Here is a 21,695-nt window from a genome sequence, read left to right on the forward strand (position 1 = left end):
GATGATATAACGCGTCGCGCGTCGCGACGCGGCTCTTATCGTTGGCGCGCACACATGAAATGCATTTATACACACACACACACACGCAGGTACACATACCCGGTAGGTAACGTTATGTATCTGCGAAACGCATGCACATGCAACTGCATGCGCGCCTCCGTGTCGTTAGGTATGCATTCTGCACTGTGCCCGAGAAGGCCGGTCTAACCGAACCTTTCTCATCCCGGAAAAACAGCACCGACCGTGCTGAGTATCGTAACTTGGAATCTCTCTTTTTGATGATACTTTTTTTTGGATTCGTTCCACCACCTGCTGAACGCTCTGCTCTTACCGATGGAACAGTACTTTCCAATAGTGTTTTATCGCGATAGTATGCGTCGAAAAAGTATTGTGCAACTCGACAATCTATGTAGGTTTGTTTAATATCTTGTTTCTATTACAACCGATAAGGAATTCTCTTGAGAAGAAAACAAAGATACGGATATGTTTCTCTTGTGAAGTTTTCAAGTCACGATACTTCTCGACGCTTCTCGGTGACGTCGAACTGTATATGTGTTTACAACGAGGACATTTGTCCGCGTTATACAAACAAATGGATTGAATTTTCACGACAAATATCCCGGAAAATTTCAAGGCGATTAGATAAAATAATCAGGCTATTCGAAAGTTCATGCTGAAAAAAATATACTTGCCTGAAAGTTGACTTGTGCGATGCAAAGCTTACTTTTGCGAAATGAAGTTTATTTCTGTAAATAAATCTTATATCGCACAAATGAATTTTCAAGTATCTTTTGTCAATATATGGCTCTGTTGAGAGGCAATTTTTAAAAGGACTTCCGAAACAACCGAAGTGAATTTAATTCTGTGAATTAAATTCTCTTTAACGTAAGCTAATGAATAACAAGTCTGTTTTCATACGTATCATTTTATATTGTTTATCGATTTTCCACTTTTTTATATAGAGGGGAATTTTAGTATCTTCTTGTGATTTTGATTTACAAAGATAAACGACTAAAACTTTGAACAACACGACGAAACGGAGACACAGGTGTTTCAATGTGTGCTTGATCGCGAAACAATTTGTACACTTTTTATCATTTATGAAGAGAGTTACTACACTTCAAGTTGTCACAATTGAGAGCCGCTACTGATATGCATTCAACACGTTGTGTGTCGCATATTTTATCTTGCTTTATAAAAAATATAAAAATTACTTCAAAATAATATTAGAGACTTATTATTTGGAAATATATAATTTCTTCAAATTTATCGTCGCACCCGGTATTGCCACTTCGGCTTCTGTTATAACCGATTATTTCGTATGCACGATGCATAGCAGCAGTGGTTTTTGACTGTGACAACTTAAAGCACTGCAACTTACTTCAGTAAAAAGTGCAAAGCGCTCTGTGACCGAGTATACGTGCTATTGAGGAAGAATTGATCTTAACTTCGTAAGACAAATATTTATTGTTTTTCTTTTTCATCATTTTATTTATTATATTATTTATTATATTATTTTAAAACATTCCCTATGCACACACGCACGAGCTCAAGACGCAAAGACCAACGCGTCCGCTTCCCTCCGACAGCGCTTGTCCGTCATCGCGGAATATATAAGTGAAAAATTATGCCGTGCGTATCAGTCGTCTGTTGCATAATGGTTAAAAACGATGAGATCTGCAGGACTGAGCGGCGATATGATTACGTAACCGACGAGTCAGTTGAAAAGCTCGTGAAAATATAGTTTGCGCGAAGTTTCTCCCCCGTCTCTCTCCCCCCCTCTCTCTCTCTCTCTCTCCCTCTCTCTTTTCCGCATGCGTGCAGTACGAACAGTGATTTTATTTTCGAAGATGTGCAACTTATATACAAAACCATTATGCGATATTTCAATAAGAGTTCACGCCTTTTTCGGATAATAAGCGTCGCTCCGTCACTGCATCGTTCTCGATCTCTTCCTCATCTCTGTTTACTAACTCGACACGGCTTCTTAAAAAGATAATTAGCGTTATATACGTATTCTACGTCCATTACATCGACCGGTTACATAACGGAGATCCGAGAAACGGCTTGGAGAATATTATTCTTTCTATTACACGAGCGATATGGGTGTATGACCGGCCGGCCGGCGGTAGATTTCCGTGTTCTTTTATGCATCCGTACGCTTTGATCCTTTCTCGAGCACTCATGTTTTCTCGTGCCTTCGACTCTGTACCGATCGGAAAACGCGATCTACACGATCTAAGCTGCGCGATCAATTCTCCGCAGTCGACCAATTAGGCTTCAATGTGTCACGAGAGTTCAGTCAATTCTCACGTGTGCTTCACGTTTAAATTCGCGGATCCTGACTTTCGCCGCGTGTTATTCAATATCTTTGCAACTAATTCTCGAATTGCGAAAGTGCCTGGTTAAAGTCCGTTTAACTCTAAGTGGACTTTAATACTTTCGTAATTCCACACTGAAGCGCATTTCCCCCTTTTTCCGTTTGTGTTTGGAACCTCGTTTCTGACAGGATCAACACTAGTCGCGTCGAAATTTTGATTCTACTTTCTACTTTATTATTTCTCTCAACGTTTACTTTGATACTTTTATAAAAGCCTACATCAATATCTTTTTAATTTATTTAACCTACCAACTTTGCGGAGAGATCCTCTTTTAAATACTACAAGTGGTATTTTGTGCATTTTCTGCCAATTAGACTCATACTAATAGTTATATCAAACCTGAAACTTGTCTCGTGTGAGATACTCATTCAAATCTTCATTCAAAATTAGATCCAAGTTTTCAATTGAATTATAACGTGTGTGATTTTTATATTTGTAATCGCGATTTAATGAAAAGCTTTCATCTGATTCTGAATTCAAATCTTATATTAATAGTCGTTACTTAACCTTAATTTCGATTGCACTGCGGTGCAAAAATTTGCATCGATTTCTTCAAAAAGTTACTTTTTCGTAATACAATTAAATGTAAATCAATTCTTCACTCTTTTGTTATTTTCTTTTTGACTTGTATAGCATCATCGCCAGATTTCTAAAATATATTCAGATTTCTGATTCTCTTTTTATCTTATATAACAAAAATAAAAATAAAAATTTATTAATTTACAGAGTCGAGTTATAAGTTGGCAAAAATCGTTGGTGCAAATTTGCATCTGTGTGTCCTCGATGTTTTTCGTCAGATAAGATTTATCTCAGATATGAATCTAGAGTTAATTTTTTTTATTGAAATCGTAGAGTATATGCGACATCTTGTAATTGTGATTCAGCTGAAAAATTCGCATCTAACTCTAAGGCACATATTAATATAATAGTTATTACTTGCAACTCTCATCTCAAGTGAGACAATTTGAATTTAGAGTTAAATGAGAGTTTTTCAGTTGAATCATGAAAAAAGTGGTGAATATAAATCGTAAATATAAATGTCGTTGAATATAAATGTCATATATTATAATTATAATTTAACTGAGAAACTTGACTCTAAAAAAACTTAACGTAATTCTGAATAAAAATTTGAGTATCTCACATAAGAGGAGTTTCAAGTAACAACTATTAGTTAAAATCTATACCTAAATTCAAATCTGAATATTTTACCTGAAGCAAGTTTTAAATAATGGCTATTGGTACGGTCCTCAGAGGCGCTAAGTAGGATATCAATCTTTACATGTTAAACATTAAACAAACGCTGATTTTTCCGATTATACAGATTATACGTTATGAAATTCTGACTGATTATACGTTAGGAAATTCAGATAGAAAGTGGCGCTGAAATTTCGACTCGCGTAGCTTTTCATCTCTTAGAAAAATGTCGGCCCATCCGTCCTTAATTAAAAAGTCGGATACATCAAGAATGTGCCGTTTTAACACAAATGTCGGGACGCATTCTTTGCGCGCAGATCGGCCGATGTGTACTTTCACCGTACGACTTCTCCCGATATCGTTTCCGCACCTGAGAATGTACTGTCATGCGGTTTTTCCGCGCATTATCCCGGGAAGCAGATTACTTATTCAAGGTTGGCTGAAAGAAGCCATCGTCCACCGCGCTGGCAGCCTCGCAAGTGTAATCGATGATTCAGTTTTCCCAGCCGGCCGACCGGCTGGCAATCCCTCCTCGGCGGATTCGCGTTCTCGCGGCATCGCCGACGTCGTTACATAATGTTTGCGCGCCGCGGCCGCGACCTGGACGGATCCGATCGCTCCAATCGTGACCGACTGACAAAGAAATCGGGGCGAGTTTTTTAATTCATCGATGGATCCATCGCATGATGCGTAAATACAGCGAAAACTTGCATTTGCGCATCAAGTGATGGATCCATCGATGAATTAAAAAACTCGACCCGTATTATCGGAGCCGTGCCGGAAGCAAGTTTTTCGCGCGATACACATTACAGTCGTCTGAGTCGCAGTTTTAAGAAAATTTTTAATCTGAACTTTCTAACATCTGCATAGTCTGAGGGATCAGTATATATTTAATGCACGGTGAGGATATTGTAGTAAAAATTATAATACAATTAGAATACAATTAGATTACATACAATTAGAATATAATTAGAATACAATTAGAATACAATTTTAGTAGTCTAGGAATAGACTGGCACTATTACGAAAATTATAATAAAACATAGTAAAAATAATCGTAAACATTATAATTTTTACTACATTTATAGTAATTTTTACTATGTTCATAGTCACTTTTTGACTGTCTTATTATAATTTCCATCGTGCCAATCTATTCCTGGAGTATTAAAATTATATTGTAATTTTTATTACAATATTCTTTCTCTCTCTCTCTTTCTCTCTTTTCGAGTACACATGGAAATAGAAGTCCTACTTAAGTTATATCCTATAACGCCTCTAAATGGCAGAAAATGCACAAAATGCGACTTGTAGATTCTAAAGAAAGCCTCCTGGCAAAGTTAGTATGTCAAATAGAATCAAAAGAGGGTTGATAAGAGCTTCACAGTTTGAATGTAGGTGTTGAATAAAATACTGTGATCTCGAAGGAAGGTTCAAACTTATAATTCGGGTATTCATACAAACGAGCGCGCGGAAGGGTTCGCGAATTCGTCGGATGCAGCGCGATGCGCCGCGACAACTCGCAACTGATCGGTCGATTCGCGGATCTTGAAACGGGGCGATCTACGGCGGAAGTCGAACGTCGTCGCAGACGGCAGTTCAGAATGCGATCGTTGGTAAATCCGAGCGCAAGCCTGCCGGATTGCGGCGAGAGGGGCTGCCCTCGGTGGGAAAATGACCGCGCCATGCTCGGGAATTGCTTTGATATGAGGTAATGCGCACCGCAAAACACGCAAGAAGCATTACGTAACGCATTTAAGTGTGTACGCGGCGACGGCGGTGTGCCGGCATAGTATATTTATTAACGAGCGATATATCGTAGCAGCGGTTTCCGTCGTGAGCAGAAACGACCGGCTCGGCTGTCGATTTCCAAGCGAGCGGCTCTCGATCGTTGGATAATTTATGGGGGCGGGCAATTAGCCCGATCTCTGTGTAGCCGATGCGACCCGGGGAATATGACGGAAACGAGCGACGCGGAAGCGCTCGCGTCAACTTAACCCCTTCTCGTTCGTCCGAGTCCAACGAGATTTACGAGATGCCTATGTGTAAGTCTCTGACCGGGTATGGTAATTGCGATTTTATGCGATTAGAGCTAAGAATAAAACAGCAAAGATATAAATGAATGATGTGCATCACGTCGTTTGCAAAAATACATATTTATTGTACACAGGGAAAATGTTTGGTTGGATGAGCAAATTTCTATTGAAATATGAGGAAATATGGAGAAAAGAAATTTCTAGTTGAAATTATCAAAATGATTTTGTCTAAATTGTTAAGATGTTTAATCAAGTTTCTCTCTTCGAGAGAAAAAATATCTTAAAAATGGTAAACATTTTTTTAGTGTGTGTTGAAGAGGTACTAATAACATATTTACCTGAATTCTTTTACTTAAATAAAACAAACAGTCGTTTATATGAAAAGCCAAGGTTTTCTTAAGGTTTAAAGAAAATATATATTTTCTTATTTTCAAAATATTTTATACTAGCTTAAACTATCCGGGTCACAAAATATCAAGGGCATGAAATTAAAGGATTATCCAGATCTCTCTCTCTCTCTCTCTCTCTCTCTCTCTCTCTCTCTCTCTTATAGCAACCTATATATACTTCCGCAGAGAAGTAACTAGAGAGTAACTCTGCAAAATTTGTTTCTAAATCTGTCAAAGGATTTAAGAGTTAATAGGAAACACGCAGATAGACATTCTATTATACATACACACATATACATTAATATAAACAAATATGTTATTGGTGTCCGCGCTGAATAAATATTTACCATTTCTCAGATATTTTTTTTCTCAGTGCGCACACACAAAATCGATATCTAAGTTCGACGACGGTCTTGGAGTTAACCGTGGTCAGTTCCCAATCACATGGCGATAACTGGGATGCCCGTAGGGGATAACTGGGAGCGCGAAGTTGATCGCGCGGGGCCGCGCGCACAGCCGTATGAAAAGGTCAAAGTGTTTAAAATGCAAATCGCATTAGGCCCGCGAGGGCGCATAATATCGGTCAGCACGTAAATGCGGGACGTCGCGATTCAGCCAGGCCGGCTGCGTCCGTCGTTGTGGTGCCTTCACTCGCGCGCGCGTGATAATTATTTTCACCGGCGAACGCGGCGGAATGCGTCAAGTGTAATTTCGGCGCGCGTTTCTTGCGTCTCGTTGACGAGCAGTTACGCACGTCGCGTCCGCTAACGTCACAGCGACCGGTTAAATCGCTTTCCCTTAATTAATCCGTCGTCACGGCTGCTCGTGATAGCGACGGGATAGCGACGGGATAGTTGTTGTTATCACGAATTATTGTCGTGGATAATCCGTGAGGAATCGAATTACGTGTGTGCAATGACGCGCGCGATTTCCCATTAACTTCGAGCGAGGAGCATCGAAATGTCGTCGCGAGAAAACACTCGCTTTTCAGCGTGAATGAACGAAGAAACGGCGATTTGCTCGTCATCGGACCCGTAATGCACGATGTGCACCTGCAACGTCGCGATATTCAATGTCGACGGGGTGGAGACCGTTCCGCATTACGCAGCGGCGGATTCCCTCTTATATTAAATACTAAATCGTACTAAATACATTCGCAAACAGAGCGCACGGACCGGTTAACGATGGCATTAATCTAGAACGCACGCGATTTAAATTTACATAACGGAATCGTTGCGAATGTTACGAGCGGCCTTGGTCGCGTGTGTACGTGCGTGCGTGTTTTACGTCACAGGTCAAGCACACACAGCGGGCATCGAAGGCGAGTCGCGGATATTGGTGCACCGCACTTCGGGCTGATTGCGTAACATGCGCGCATTGATAAGGAAATAAGCGAGTCGCCTTGACATTGCCGACTCGTGAGTGCGATCAGTCGGTTGTTTTTGTCGAAAGATCGCCGGTCGCAACGACTCTTTCCGGACGCGGCGGAAAAACGCGGAAATCGCGCACGCTTTCGTGCGGCTTGATGAATATTTATTTATCGTTGCGCTCTCACTCGATCACTCCTCCACGAGCAGCTGAATCGGCCGTGTTGTTTATAGCGATTATATCATATGTTATTTATCGCGGCACTTCCGTTTTCAGCGTTGCCCAAGTAATGTCGATTTTGGAGCTGCGTCTTCTCCTTCTCGCTGCTCTTCTATTCGAGTGAATCAGTGAAAGTGGTCGAATTGGTAGAAAGGATATTTCACCACGACACGCAATCAGTGAGTATTCTCGCTGATTTTCAGTGGAAACACTCCCATTTTGCTCCGTCTCTCATTTCTCACCGATTCTGACTAATAGAAGTAAGATCTCATCGGAAAATCTGTAGTACACAAATTTTAGGCCCTTTACATGCTGCACCAACTTTCTGCGTTGGTAAATGATGGAATCAATAACAGCTTTACAACGACACTGTCTGTATTTGTAAACTGCATCGATAATAGGACCAGTCATTGTTACACTGAGAGAAAAATGTCTAGGAAATAGTGAATATTTCTTTTGTAAGTACTATAATAACAAATTTATTTAAATATCAATTTTTATATTCAAATAGAATGAACAAATGGCATGAAAAGTTAATATTTTGTTAAGGGTCTAAAAAAATATATTTTCTTCTTTGAAAAATATTTTATATTGATCTAAATAAATATGTTATCGGTACCCATGGAAAACGTTTACAAAATTTTAGATATTTTTTCTTCCAGTACATGACTGATTCTTTCAGGGAGATTTTAGTGATTGTAGTCTTACACTGGGAACAACATACTTAAAAATTTATTTGTGAGATGTAAAGTATATTTTACATAAATGAATTTTATTTCACATAAGTAAACTTTATTTTATAGAAATAAACTTTATATCCCGCAAATAAATTTTCAAGTATTTTTTGTAGTATATATTTGTAGTATAGTACAGTGTATATAGTATTTCTAACTGAACCATTTGCAGTTATAAGTACAGCATTTCAGTGAGGAATACACTGTGAACCTTTTATATATATATATATATATATATATATATATATATATATAGTTTTATTTCCTTTAGCTACAGACAAGAAGGGAACTTGGTTTACATTCACAAAAAAAAATTTATCCGATCCATATCTTATCTATACCTTATTTTTTACATCTCTTTACCTACACTTTACCTACACTTTCTCCTATTCTTTCTCCTTTACCTATTCTTCACCTATTCTTCACCGCCTTTCTTTATTCTATAATTCTATCTCGTTTATATTGCAGTGAGGAATACACTGATTGCTGAACACGTGTTCTAAAGAACACGTTTGCTTGTTTTGCGATTTCTTCTCGTTTGTCCAGACACAAAAACGCGATTCGATCGTTCACTGAGTGAAAGTATACGATCTTGCACTTTGTTACGAGGAGGACGCTAACGAAGTGTCCTTATCACCTGACATTACACGATTGTTCTTTACGATCACCGTAAATCTTTCTCCCTAAGAAAGAACGTGCAGATTCTCTGCTTATATCGCGACAATTGCCGGAAATAATAAATAATAATGAAAAAATGATAATTGTCGTTTTTACGATTCATTCGACGCCGTATCGTTCGCAAGGACTGCTTCACAATTTATGATCGCGGTGTTTTCGGCGTTAAAAAGTGGCTATTACGATCTCCCTTCTGGCGTTAATAATATTTCAAAGAGGTGTTTCACGCTCGGTTCGAGCACAGGTGGGCGACGGGCTTGTTTTTGTGACTCGTCAATGTAACGATAGGGGATGTCGTCGGCAAGGCATAATCTGTCAAGCACAGGTCTAATGATGTTTATATAATCACGTGGTTAAATTGTTGCACACTGTGTTGTCCGCACGCTTACGTAACCGGAATTCAATCGTATTCTCGCAGGAAACGTGCAAATGTATTACCGCCGTTGCGCGCATCTCCTCCCCCTCGTCATCGTTTAAGGGCGGCTTTCCACTTTGCTGTAAACTTCACTGGGCCAAACGCTGGATAATTCATTTCTATCTTTCTTCAGGAATTTTTTGATTAACCAGTAGAAAACCATCTATTTCTCTCTCTCTCTCTCTCTCTCTCTCTCTCTCTCTCATACACACACACACACATATTCGATCTCAAGAAATTGCATGAACGGATGCTCAAGACTTCCCGAAGTACTTTACGATTATCATTTAATTCATTATTCAGTTCTGCAGGTGAGAGATGTCTTATTCTCTGGCCCAAAGAGAAAACCAACACATTTATAAACACAATTATATATGCGCACGTGTATAAGTTGCAAGGCATTTTTATTGAATTGGTAATCGCGTCATACAAGGGATAAAAGATAGTCGTCCGCGATGCTTATATTGTGTTCGTCCGAAAAAAATCTCCCTTACAATTACACACAGAGAAGTGTGGAGAGGGAAACAGAGAGGGAGACAGAGAGAGTCGATTCAAGGGCGCAGATGCTTGTTGCGATGTAACAATGGAGGATCAGGTCCTAACAAGCGCTCTGTGCATCTGACACAACCCCTGTATACCCGATGCCGCGCTCACATTGAGATTATTTCCGGAAGCGACATTATGCCCTTTACAGCATAATTTCTATATCACCATATTTTCGAATTACATTATCTCGTATAATATTTATTGTATAATATTATCGATTATCTCGTATAATATTTTCACAAATTACATTCCACAAATTAGCATTCCAATACGTCCTTTTTGAGAATTTTATTAAAAATTTACAATTATGAACACTGAAAGAAAATGTTAAAAATAGCAAATGTTTTTTGATAAATACTAACATATTTTTATTTAAATCTAAATTCTTTTATTTAAATAGAATAAACAATTGCTCGCACGAGAAGTTAAAATTTTCTTAAAGTTTTAAGAAAATGTGTATTTTTTATTTGGAAAATATTTTTTATTAGTATAAATAAATGTGTTATTAGTATCCACCGAATAAAAAAAATATTTCCTATCTTTTGAATATTCTTTTCTCTCAGTGGATTTTCAGTAAAATTGTCCTCAAGAACAATGTTTTGTAGTGCAACCTTGGCAAAAAGGTGTTTCTCTCTTTCCGTCGTCTGTTCGACTTGTTTTAATCTTTACATATTGTTCGACACGTCTTTCTCTCGTAATAATTCTCTCGAATGAAAGTTCTCGCTTTGTATAACGAGTAACATGTATCTCGGACCGGCGGGGAACCTTATGCCGACATTTATTTTCTCATTTATCTCACCTGCATGAGACGTCACGTTGGCTTCCTCCCGCGTTGTCACTGAATCTTAATTTACTTCTTAATTCAATGTTTCGCTCATTTGAGCGTGAAGTTTGTTTGCCTTGCTCCGCTCGCGTCCCAATATACAAGCGGCGAATCGTCGCACAGACGTCCAATTATAAAAACCGATGGGCGAATCAATTAAAATTTAATAACCTTTGCGTTGGTTTGCTTGCAGGTACTGGCGTGGTCCAGCCAAATGAATGGACGCATGGAAGGGCTCGATACGAATTTGAAGGTAAGTTTGTCATTACCGACTACCCGCCAATTATATCTTAATGTTTTAATTGCCAAATGAGTATCGCGAGAATCGAGAATTGTCGAGAAGAAAAGACAGTGAAAATGGTTGGGAATCTCAACGGCGATATGGAGTTGGGAAAGATTCAGTGATCGTAATTCTTCCCGCGAAGGAGGTGTTATGTTACGCGAGATTGGCCAGTGTCGACTTACCAATCAATGTCGAGAAACGAATTCCAGAATCACCGGTCAGTTTGGGATTCGAGGATACAACCGATATTTCTCGGCATTAATCGAAGTAAGTCGATACTCGAGATACACGGGAGGAGCCCGAGATTACTTAACGTTAAAAGATACAACATTCGAATGATTTTGTATTTTGGCAAATAATCGCGCACAAAAACTCACATGAAGATGTATTGTTAATTCTTTTTTTTTTAACGCACGAAAAGAAAGTTCGGTTGGATTAACCAATTTCTGATGAAACATGAACGAATCAGAAAGTAATTTTTTTATCGAAGTTATCAGAATATTAAAGTTAACCAGAAACTTTTTCCGCGTGCATAAATCGCATCGTCCTGACAGTAAAGGTTAAATGGACAAACGAAGAGATAGAGAGAGAGAGAAAGAGATAGTGAGAGGGGGGAGGGAGAAAGAAAGAGAGAAAGAGAGTAGAAAGAAAAAAACACGTCACTCGTTTTATTTTTAAATTTCGTACTTGTCGCGGTTTTGCCGCGGTGAGCACTAACAAAGGTCGAAGATCGTTATTATTGAAAACGCGCCGCGCTTCTCCGGGGAGGGAATAATTGGATAAGCGCATGGAACGCGGACAACGCGCGCGAAATCACTGTAAATTAATCGACGGGGGACTGATCCGCCGAAAAATCACGCTAATGAGTGGACGAGGCAGATTTAGCCGGGGGATCGGGAGCATGTGGTCACTTCAAACGTCAATGCCGATCGTAAATCGGACCGTCGCGCAGAGCGTATTGATGATAACAATTACCGCTCCGTTACAAACGGCCGGCCGGTCTAGATGCGACTGCGTGCGGGCTTAGTCTGTATGTAATTAGCGCTAATTAGTACAATGCATTTCACTCGCTTGCGAGATCTCGACAGTCGGTTTAAGGTAGAGATGTAGTATGGTAGATAGTAAGGTAGATGTAGACAAGGGAGAGAGAGAGAGGACAGAGAGGGAGAGAGAAAGAGGGAGAGAGGAAGATAGAAACGGACATCGCGCTCGTGTACGTCTTTTCCGCGATCTGCGGCTCGAAAGAAGCGCATAGAGAGTCTTTGCAACTTCGAAATAACACGACGTGGTGGAAATTCCGCGAGTCACCGCGGCGACAATCGTCGTCCTCACGACGCGATCCGAACGCTCGCTGATAATGATCGTGGATATTTATATGTGTGCGCATGCTTTGCCATTTTCTAACGGTAGTTTACGTTCTCTACCAACAGTAGTCGTATTCTTCAATCTTTTTATTAGAGATATTTAGGATCAGTCTTTTTTCTCTGAGAAAGAAAATGAGCAGGGTGTTGCGTCAACATATTGGTCAGTATGTCGGGCTTGCTTCACTGGTAGGTTGCATGAATGCCTGAATGTAGATTCAGCTCGACCTTGGCGATATATTCATTCGCGAAATAGATTACACTTATTTTTTGCCATTAGGCAAAAAGGTATGAAAAAATGTCGTTTTAATCACCATACCAACCTAATAATTAGGTTCATCGTTTAATCACATTGTTATTAAAACTCATACGTTTTTGACTCATACGTGCCTGAACATAGACTCAGCTCGACCTTGGCGATATATTCATTCGCAAAATAGATTACACTTATTTTTTGTCATTAAACGATATGAAAAAATGTCGTTTTAGTCACCATACCAACCTAATAATTAGGTTCATCGTTTAATCACATTGTTATTAAAACTCATACGTTTTTGACTCATACGTGCCTGAATATAGACTCAGCTCGACCTTGGCGATATATTCATTCGCGAAATAGATTACACTTATTTTTTGTCATTAAACGATATGAAAAAATGTCGTTTTAGTCGCCATACCAACCTAATAATTAGGTTCACCGTTTAATCACATTGTTATTAAAACTTATACGTTTTTGACTCATACGTGCCTGAATATAGACTCAGCTCGACCTTGACGATATATTCATTCGCGAAATAGATTACACTTATTTTTTGTCATTAAACGATATGAAAAAATGTCGTTTTAGTTGCCATACCAACCTAATAATTAGGTTCATCGTTTAATCACATTGTTATTAAAACTCATACGTTTTTGACTCATACGTGCCTGAATATAGACTCAGCTCGACCTTGGCGATATATTCATTCGCGAAATAGATTACACTTATTTTTTGTCATTAAACGATATGAAAAAATGTCGTTTTAGTCGCCATACCAACCTAATAATTAGGTTCACCGTTTAATCACATTGTTATTAAAACTTATACGTTTTTGACTCATACGTGCCTGAATATAGACTCAGCTCGACCTTGACGATATATTCATTCGCGAAATAGATTACACTTATTTTTTGTCATTAAACGATATGAAAAAATGTCGTTTTAGTTGCCATACCAATCTAATAATTAGGTTCATCGTTTAATCACATCGTTATTAAAACTCATATGTGTCTGACGGGAGATCATTTAAATGCGCGATTTACTCTGACAGTCATATATGTCAACAGACAGTTGACAGTGTCAACAGTCGAGTTGACACAGTGCTGTCAACATTGTTGACACGATTCCAAGCGGGAATATCGGCACACCGTTAGCGCAACCGGCGATAGCTAAATACCAATAATCAACATCAGTAAATGACGAAAGTACTCCTATTAGCCCCGCGTCGCGAATGAGGAACGCAGACGCTTATGATCGGACGATTATTAAAAATTTATCGCATGTGGCACCGCATAGCGCGACGGCTCTATCATTATTGCCAAGTAAATTCTACGCAAAGGTAAACCGGTTGGTCGAAGGCTGACTGTTCCGTCTAATATAAAGTAACGACGAGATAAATAAGAAATTGCGTTACGCGAGGAACGATCGCGGCGAAACATACCGGCCGCTCCCTTCGTGCCTTTTCGCAAAAATATTTGAAGATATATGATATTAGGGTCTCGTGTTACTAGCAAGTGAATTTTCATGGAATGTTTAACTGATAAGACCGATAAGAGCCCGTACAAGGCGTAATCAGACAAGTAAAAAGCTTGCAAATGTGACTTACATGATCAAAAGTACAAAATTTATTAGACGAATCTAATCTTGGATTTCCTCGTGTTAAATTAACATAAAGACTGGAGCGAATTGGGACATGCAAAATGTGAATCCAAATTTCAAACGAAATTTCTCGCAGTATATATAAAACTAGATGTGCAAATATATATGCAAAGAGAGTAGTCACCTCTTTAGATACCACTTAAGTTTGTGCGTTCTTGAAATCTACCTGTGATAGTCGGGGATTTTTATAAATAAATGAAAAGAAAAGAAAATTTTCACGTATAATTCCTTCGAAATAAGCGCAGCCGTAAAAGAGGTTCCTCGGTCATGCGGCCGTTCATCCCCACAGAGAGTGCGAAAGCGGACCACAAAGTGCCTATAAGGCTCTTGCACTCAAACACAAAATCGTGGCGCCTGAATCCCATAAGCACCAAACCTCGATCGATCTCCATCACATATTCTCTACGTCGCGCATTCTCATCACCCTTCTCATTCCGGCGGATGATACCCCTTCACCTCCACGACTGATCGATTCACCGGGCGAAGAAGATGCGATGAAGAGACCGAAAGAATTCCCGCAACATCCTCCCCGCCGGCGCGGCTGCGAGGTGCGTGGGGGTGGCGACAGGTACCTGCCGCGACTCCTCGTCGCGGGGGCGACTCCTCGGCGCAGGGCGGTTTTAGTCACTCCCACCTGCGTCGGTATCACGCGACCACGTGGTACACATCCGCCGGTTATGTTCAGGTACCGCTCTGACGAGCACCTCTCCACCACCGTCGTCGTCGTCGTCGTCGTCGTCGTCGTCGTCGATATCAGCATCATCGGCGGAGGCGTCTCCACCACCCGCCCGCGCTCTCAGTGTCAAACGAACGACGCGTCTGTCGACGAGTGGTGTCTGTCGCGATTACGAGAGAGGAAGAGAAGTTGGTGACACCATCACCAATTAATAATACCGCCGTCGTCGCGAGCACCGACGTGTCGTCGAGAAAATCGTCGTGTGGGGAAACGTCGTTGGCAAGATCGACGTCAATCGCCGCTGGTCGTCTCTTTTCTGCCACCAGCGGCTAAACGTTCGCGCCGGCACACGTGGCGACCAGGAAGTTCACGTGAACAAAGCGAGTCGTGTCGTGTTGTCCTTAGCGATCGGCACGACTTCGTAGTCGTCGTCATCATTGTTGTCGTCGTTGACATCGTCGTCGTCGCCGTTGAGGGGGAGGCACCCTTGAAGTACGAGGGCATCGCCTGCCAAGAGGGAAGGCGACGGGCCTTCTGGCCTCCTCGAGGATGCCGTCGCCTCCTCGTCGTCGGCGACGACGTGGATGTACACGCTTCTCGGTAAGGACGATGATCCTTGCGTAACCCTCGCGATGTGCGGAGTGCTGGTAATCCTATGGTCGAGGTTTTCACTGTCGCGTCTCGCGGAGCAAGGTCGCATCGCGTGTGCTTCGGTGATTCTCTTCTCCTGGAGTGTCGTCGAGTGGGTAGCGAATTTGCGGCGTGCCACGCAATTTCCGTTAACTGTTTGCTCGACGTTGCGCGTGTCGCGTAAGCGCTGGTGATTAATGCACGCGAGATTTATTCAACACCTGTCGATTTCCTTAAGCACTATATGTGTCACTCGTCGTCTACTTAGACTATTGTTACCGGACCGCCTCGATAGTAGTAATCGATGCCAATAATCCGTGTTACTTTGCCGCGCTATACTCCCGTCGGATTAAATCGTTATCGCGCATTGATACACGACAGTCTCGCGACGTCGACATTAGAAGAGAGATACACGAAGATTTCTTTGTGGGATATGAAGTTTGTTTCTGTGAAACTAACTGTTATTTCACGGAGGCAAAGTTTCTAGTTTTTCTTTCTCGACATGCACTCGGCGTCATAAATGTTCACGCGTTCACTAGATCGAGAATTATGCGACATTTTCGTCCAGACTTATTTGTTTCTACCGACGTATTCATCATGATTGTTGATTTGAGACTTAGTAAGTTAATGTTTTCATCCTCTCATTCACCAAAAAGAAAAATATATAATTTTATTTTCGTTGTTTTTTAAACATATTCTCACTATATTGTATCACTTTACTATTGATTATTTGCGTATAAGCGGACGAAACGTTATTTTACGTGAATTAAAGCTCAAACTGTCAAATTGTTATATCTGCTTTCAAACATTGTTCCCAATTCCTTGGATAAATAACAGTCATGATGAATGTATGTGTGTAAAAATGAATGCATCTGGTCGAAAATGTCTAATAACTTTGGATTTAGTAAAATTCGGGAATTCATTATACCAAGTGCACAGTTAATTGCAAAACGGTTCAGACACAATGAAGTTGGAAGCTCACCAAACCAAAAAACTGAGAGTCATTATCGACGGACTGGCGCGCAATAATAATATAATAATTAAGAATACTGAATAATAATAAATAAATAATAACACTAATAATCGTTAATACTAATATTATTTAATAATATAATTACTGAATAAGAGCCCATCAGTTTGATGGGTTTCCCAATTTCATCGTGTCTAAGCCGAATTTTGCAACCTATTATATTAATAACGCGAATTTGATGGTAGATCTTGGCGGGAATCGGGCAAAGTGGCGGGTGCAAAAGAAACATGCTTCTTCATCGAATCCCGTGCTTTCTCCCATGAGAAGCTTGTGTCAGTGACATTGTACGCCGTCATCAGGCCACGTATCGTATGATACGATTTTCATCGACGCACCATCGGACGCGTATCACATTGCTGAAATTTTTTCGTCGTCTCAGGTGCCACCACCGCGCGGCTTCCCTCGTCGCCGCCACGGCGCCGCGAAATCCGCGTCGCGGTAGCTTCACTGCGTCGGCTCCCCCATCTGGAATCACAAAGAGCGTCTTCCCCTAGAATTCCTCCCCTTTGTCTCCTTCGTTTCGCGATCGCCGCTCGATAATCGGCGTAAACGAGAGAAAAGAGAGAGAAAGAGGGAGAGCACTGTGCATTGTATGAGTACGAAGGATAATTCGACGGTTTGCCGACAACGCCGTCTTATTGAGGCAAAGCGCCTTGGCGTTATCATCTTCTCCCTTTCGATCGTCGCGAGTTGCAACAGGTAACAATTGCCTCGTCGGGCCGTCGTCGCTGCGACGGTGTCATCGCAACTTCCGGATTGATAAAGACTCGTTGTTGTTGCACGTTATAAAACGCGGCGCTATCGAAGGTCACGCGTTGTTACGGCGCCGCCTGGAGAATGTCATTGTCGCTATTATCTTAATCGTCACGTGATTGCCTCCCGAGACGTTTTATCAGATGCCAAGTCAAGGTGCCGCTTACACATCGATAATGCACGTGAATCTCCGTAGCAATTCCACGCGACGCTCCAGTATTCCCTCGATCATCGTGCGGTGAACCGCGAGCACTGATCGTTGACATGCTCGCCAATGTGAGCGGCGCGGCATGATCGCCAATACACAATGAGAAATCATCGATGCCCTGTCGAGGTCGTAACGGGGTAGAGAGCCTTTTCTTCTAGCGGGTCTTCTGTGAGACAGAAGAATCCCGAGGAAAATCAAAAAGAGAAACAGACAGTCCGTCAATTAGTCGGCGACGTCTGTCCCGCAAATTCTCAACGAGGTTTACAGCGATTGCGACCGACACGCGTGTTACTACTGATGATCAGTCGTCATCAATTATATTACCTTAATGCGGTGGGAATGGCGCGAATGCAACGCATTACGCGCTTCTCGAGGCTCAATTGAGTCACTTGCATTTCGCGCGGGATTGCACTTAAAGTCCTCTCAACCCTCGGCATCCTGTGCGCTTTTATTTTATGAATGAAAGTGCCGGCACTACGAATGCCATGAGAACGGGTTCGTATTTAGCAACACGCGCCGGTTACCGGTCTCGACGAAGACACGTCTGAGATATTACTCCCAGAAGAAGAAATTTCTCTTTCTTTTTCGCGCCCATCGCGGCCCACATTCTCACCCCGGAACTGGCACGCCGATTGGAGAAAAAGAGAGAAAGAGAGAGGGAGAGAGACTGAGAGAGAAAGGGAGAAGAACCTCGGCTGTCAGACTCTCGAATCGTCTTGAACCGGGTCCGAAGCCTCGGAGGAGGAACGTCCATTCGCCGCACGGTTTCTTGTTCCTCGGAGCGAGCGAGCTGTCGCTGTCCGGGCCGCGTAATAAGCCGCGAGCAGCGATACGACGCGAGCTCGAGCGCGAAATGCCATAAAAATGCGGAATTGCCTCGGTAACCGGTGGCGAGCGGGAAGAGGTAGCAATTAATGCGCGTCCGAAGACACGTGCGACTCGCCACGGACGTTCGCGCGAGCCGCCGTTGATTAATTGCCGATTTCGTCGTCCGCCCGTCTTCTGCCCAGCTGGATCTGGAGCCGATTGCGCAAGGTCCCTTTGTGAGCGCGTCTTCCTCGTCGGTAACGCGCTCACGAGCGAGTTCGGCGAGCGATGAGCAAACCGGCGCGCGCGAAATTTTTCGAACGGACAAGTATATTAATGCCGCGCGGGGAATTAACCTTTCGCATTTGCCGTTCGTTTGCTGACGTTTGCCGTCGCGCAATTTACCTGCCGCGATCCTCTTGCGGATTGCTGTCTGCCGCCGCCCCCGCGACCTACGCTCCAGGAGACGTGGAAGCCTTTCTTCCCGCTCTTTGCCTCCTCGTGCACGAGGCAACGTGCGGTGACAAACGGTTATTGCATCATCGTTAACGCTTCTCTACGTGCTGTTGACGGTAGTTGGCGCATTCCGGAGCCGCGGGTATCCCACAATACGTGCCCGGCCGCATCCGCGATCGTGACATTGGCGCGTTGTCGCTCAAGGCCGGGGATTATCGTCCGCGCGACAGATTTGTTTGTTCGTCTCATTCTGTGCGTGTGAGATCATACGATACGTTGCAATCTCTGAAGTACAATCGGTGTATTCTTCACTGGGATGCTTTACTCGTAACTGAGTGATTCAGTTATGAGAATAGCGCTGCAATCAGTAAAATCTCGCTGAAAGAGTCGGTTAACAAGAGTGACTATTGTTGATACGGTTTGCAAACACGGATAATATTGCACTTAAATCGCATAGAAACCGTACACGCCTGAAAATTGGCTTATAACAAATTCTTTAGCACTACAGATTTTTCAGTGAAATCATGCTTTCACTGCGGTCAGAATTAATAAAGATGGAGCGGTAAAGTGGAAGTGTTGTTCAGTTTCACTGAAAATCAGGGAATATTCACCGATTGTCAATGAAATACTCCTTTTACTGATTTTATCATGAATATATTACTAATTCAATTCGAAGCATATTTACTGATTCACTTTAAAAGAGTACTGTTTCGCGAATTCTTGGTCGGATCCGTAACGCGTTACGCGTCGTCGTGACAAAGAGATTCGAGTGGCTCCTATATGTCGATTCTCCTTTTCATAATTAGTCGATGGCCGCGAGAAAGAGCCACGTCAACGCGCGGCATTCACCAACATCGGCGCATTAGAAATTAAACGTCGGTCGTTTAAATGAGAGTCTGCTGGTTTGGAAAGTCGCTTTTGCGCTTTGCATCGACACGGACTCGCAAGTGGATAATTACGCCTTAACCGAGATGATTGCCCCGATAATGGCTCACCATGTTTAACATTACGCAAATTTCTCGCGCTCTTCGGCGCGATCGAGCGCCCCGCAAGCCGATCGCGCTGCGCACTTGCGCGAGTCACGTAAGGATCTAATAACGCTCCTGACGAAACGGAAACGCCGCTCTATTTTGCGCACAGTCTCGTTTCATTATTATAATAAACGCCGTCGCGTTTTCCTACGCCGTGTCGGACTGCCGTGAGGAAGCGATCGGCGAAGGGAAACCAGTCGCGTGGCCGATGGTTTTTCACAAAGTTGCCAGTTCACTTCGCAAGTTCCGGGATGGATCCTCAGATCCATTATCGCTGAGATAAGAGGCACTTCCGCATGTCGCGAGCGTTCCTCGAACCTCTCCTTCCGGGAATCCCACCTCCAGATAGCCGACAACCGCTCTTCTCTGTCGTTCCTCAGACGAGGGTGGTTTACTACCGGACAGCAGCAGCAGTGGCGTCGTCGAGAATGACGCGGTGGTCGCGGGCGATGGCGCCCGCGTGAACGATCGCATCCTCCACTATCATCACCACCATCACCATCATCCCCATCATCGCGACCATCATCACCATCGTCATCACCATCGCGAGCTGCAACAGCAGCACCAACCGCCGGAACCCGAGCCGGAGCTGGACGATCTCCTGCGTTTCCGCGGGTCCACAGGACAGGAGATGGTCGTGCAGGAAATGGCACAGGGCTACACGCAGCTCCTTCACACGGCCCAAGAGCCGCAGGAGTTCATCTCGCTGGACGAGTTGCAGCCGCGTGTTCATCAAGAGCACCATCGTGTGCACGACACCTGCGCGCAAATCGCCTCGTCCGCTTCGCAGCTCTATCAGCAGCAACAGCAACAGCAGCAACGGAATTACTATAATCTCTCAACCGTGCAAGAGTAAGTTCGACTGTGCCGTTGTTGGGCCTGTTCTTTTTTGAAGAACTTTACGCAAACTAGCGTACAATATAATAATTAAGCTGTGAATCAGTCAGATTTTTGCGACGACTTCTAATCTATCGTTGAAGTATTAGGGTGATATTGTAAGCGCACAGAAATATCAACTGAAAATTACTTTATACTTTTTAGAGCTTTCTGGAAGTTCTTAAAAATTTTTTTTAAGTTTCTTTTGTGATCTTAAAACGAAATGATATAGTATGGAGTCAGTGTCGAGTTAATTGGTTATTAATTAATTTTTTAAATAAGTCCATAAATCCCTAAGTTCTGAATAAGACAGAAGGCCTGCGTCAGTCAACGACGATTCAACATTCACGCTCTGACGGGTCCAAATAGTGCGCGGCGCACGGTAGCGGATTAACGGTGACGCGGATTTAACAAGCCTTCCAGCGTTGTTGACGTATCGAACGATCGGTATCGATTAATTGCTGTCTCCGCGGGCTACTGCCGATTTTGGCGCAGCTATCGGCACGTTGCTGCCGGCTGTTGCCGATCACCGTGGCGCAACGTAACGGCGGGCTCACCTATGGGGGGCTTCTCGCTTTCCATCCTTTCTCCCTTTTTCTCCCTTTGCCGCTCTCACACGCCGTCGCGGCCCGATGCCCGACATTTTGCACGCGCGCGTGGTTATTGCGCAATGCATCTTTATCATTGTCTCGCGGCGCCAGCAAACGAAATGCGTTTATCTCCCGATCGGATGCACTTTCTCGCGCGCCACGTTCATCTGCGAAGTGAATTTGTTCGCGCGGCGTATCGAGTGTGCACGAGTAGGTAAACAGCGTGTATAATTGGCGATTTACCTTGATAAGCCTGGCGAATGCGATCAGACTGTAAGTGCGATCAGACCGTGATCCGG

At 42.7% G+C, this 21,695-nt stretch overlaps 2 protein-coding genes across 4 annotated transcripts in view; both read left to right on the forward strand.

Moving 5' to 3' along the window:
* The window catches only part of LOC116850830 (nitric oxide synthase-interacting protein homolog), a 29,085-nt gene that overhangs the window by 4,755 nt on the left and 2,635 nt on the right, over positions 1 to 21,695 (forward strand). Inside the window, exon 7 of the transcript XR_004379450.1 lies at positions 10,971 to 11,030. The gene's annotated coding sequence lies outside the window, so the exon portion shown is untranslated. The remainder of the gene's footprint in view (positions 1 to 10,970; positions 11,031 to 21,695) is intronic.
* The window catches only part of LOC116850828 (protein cycle), a 41,215-nt gene that overhangs the window by 2,871 nt on the left and 16,649 nt on the right, over positions 1 to 21,695 (forward strand). For all 3 annotated transcript variants that reach the window (XM_032829537.1, XM_032829538.1, XM_032829539.1), the window contains exons 3-4: positions 10,971 to 11,030; positions 20,311 to 20,782. In XM_032829537.1, the coding sequence (XP_032685428.1) occupies positions 10,971 to 11,030; positions 20,311 to 20,782 (532 nt within the window). The remainder of the gene's footprint in view (positions 1 to 10,970; positions 11,031 to 20,310; positions 20,783 to 21,695) is intronic.

Source organism: Odontomachus brunneus, unplaced genomic scaffold (genome assembly GCF_010583005.1).
Source record: "Odontomachus brunneus isolate Ranch 3 - 2012 unplaced genomic scaffold, Obru_v1 Obru_scaffold_157, whole genome shotgun sequence".
In the NCBI taxonomy this organism is placed as follows: Eukaryota; Metazoa; Arthropoda; class Insecta; order Hymenoptera; family Formicidae; genus Odontomachus; species Odontomachus brunneus.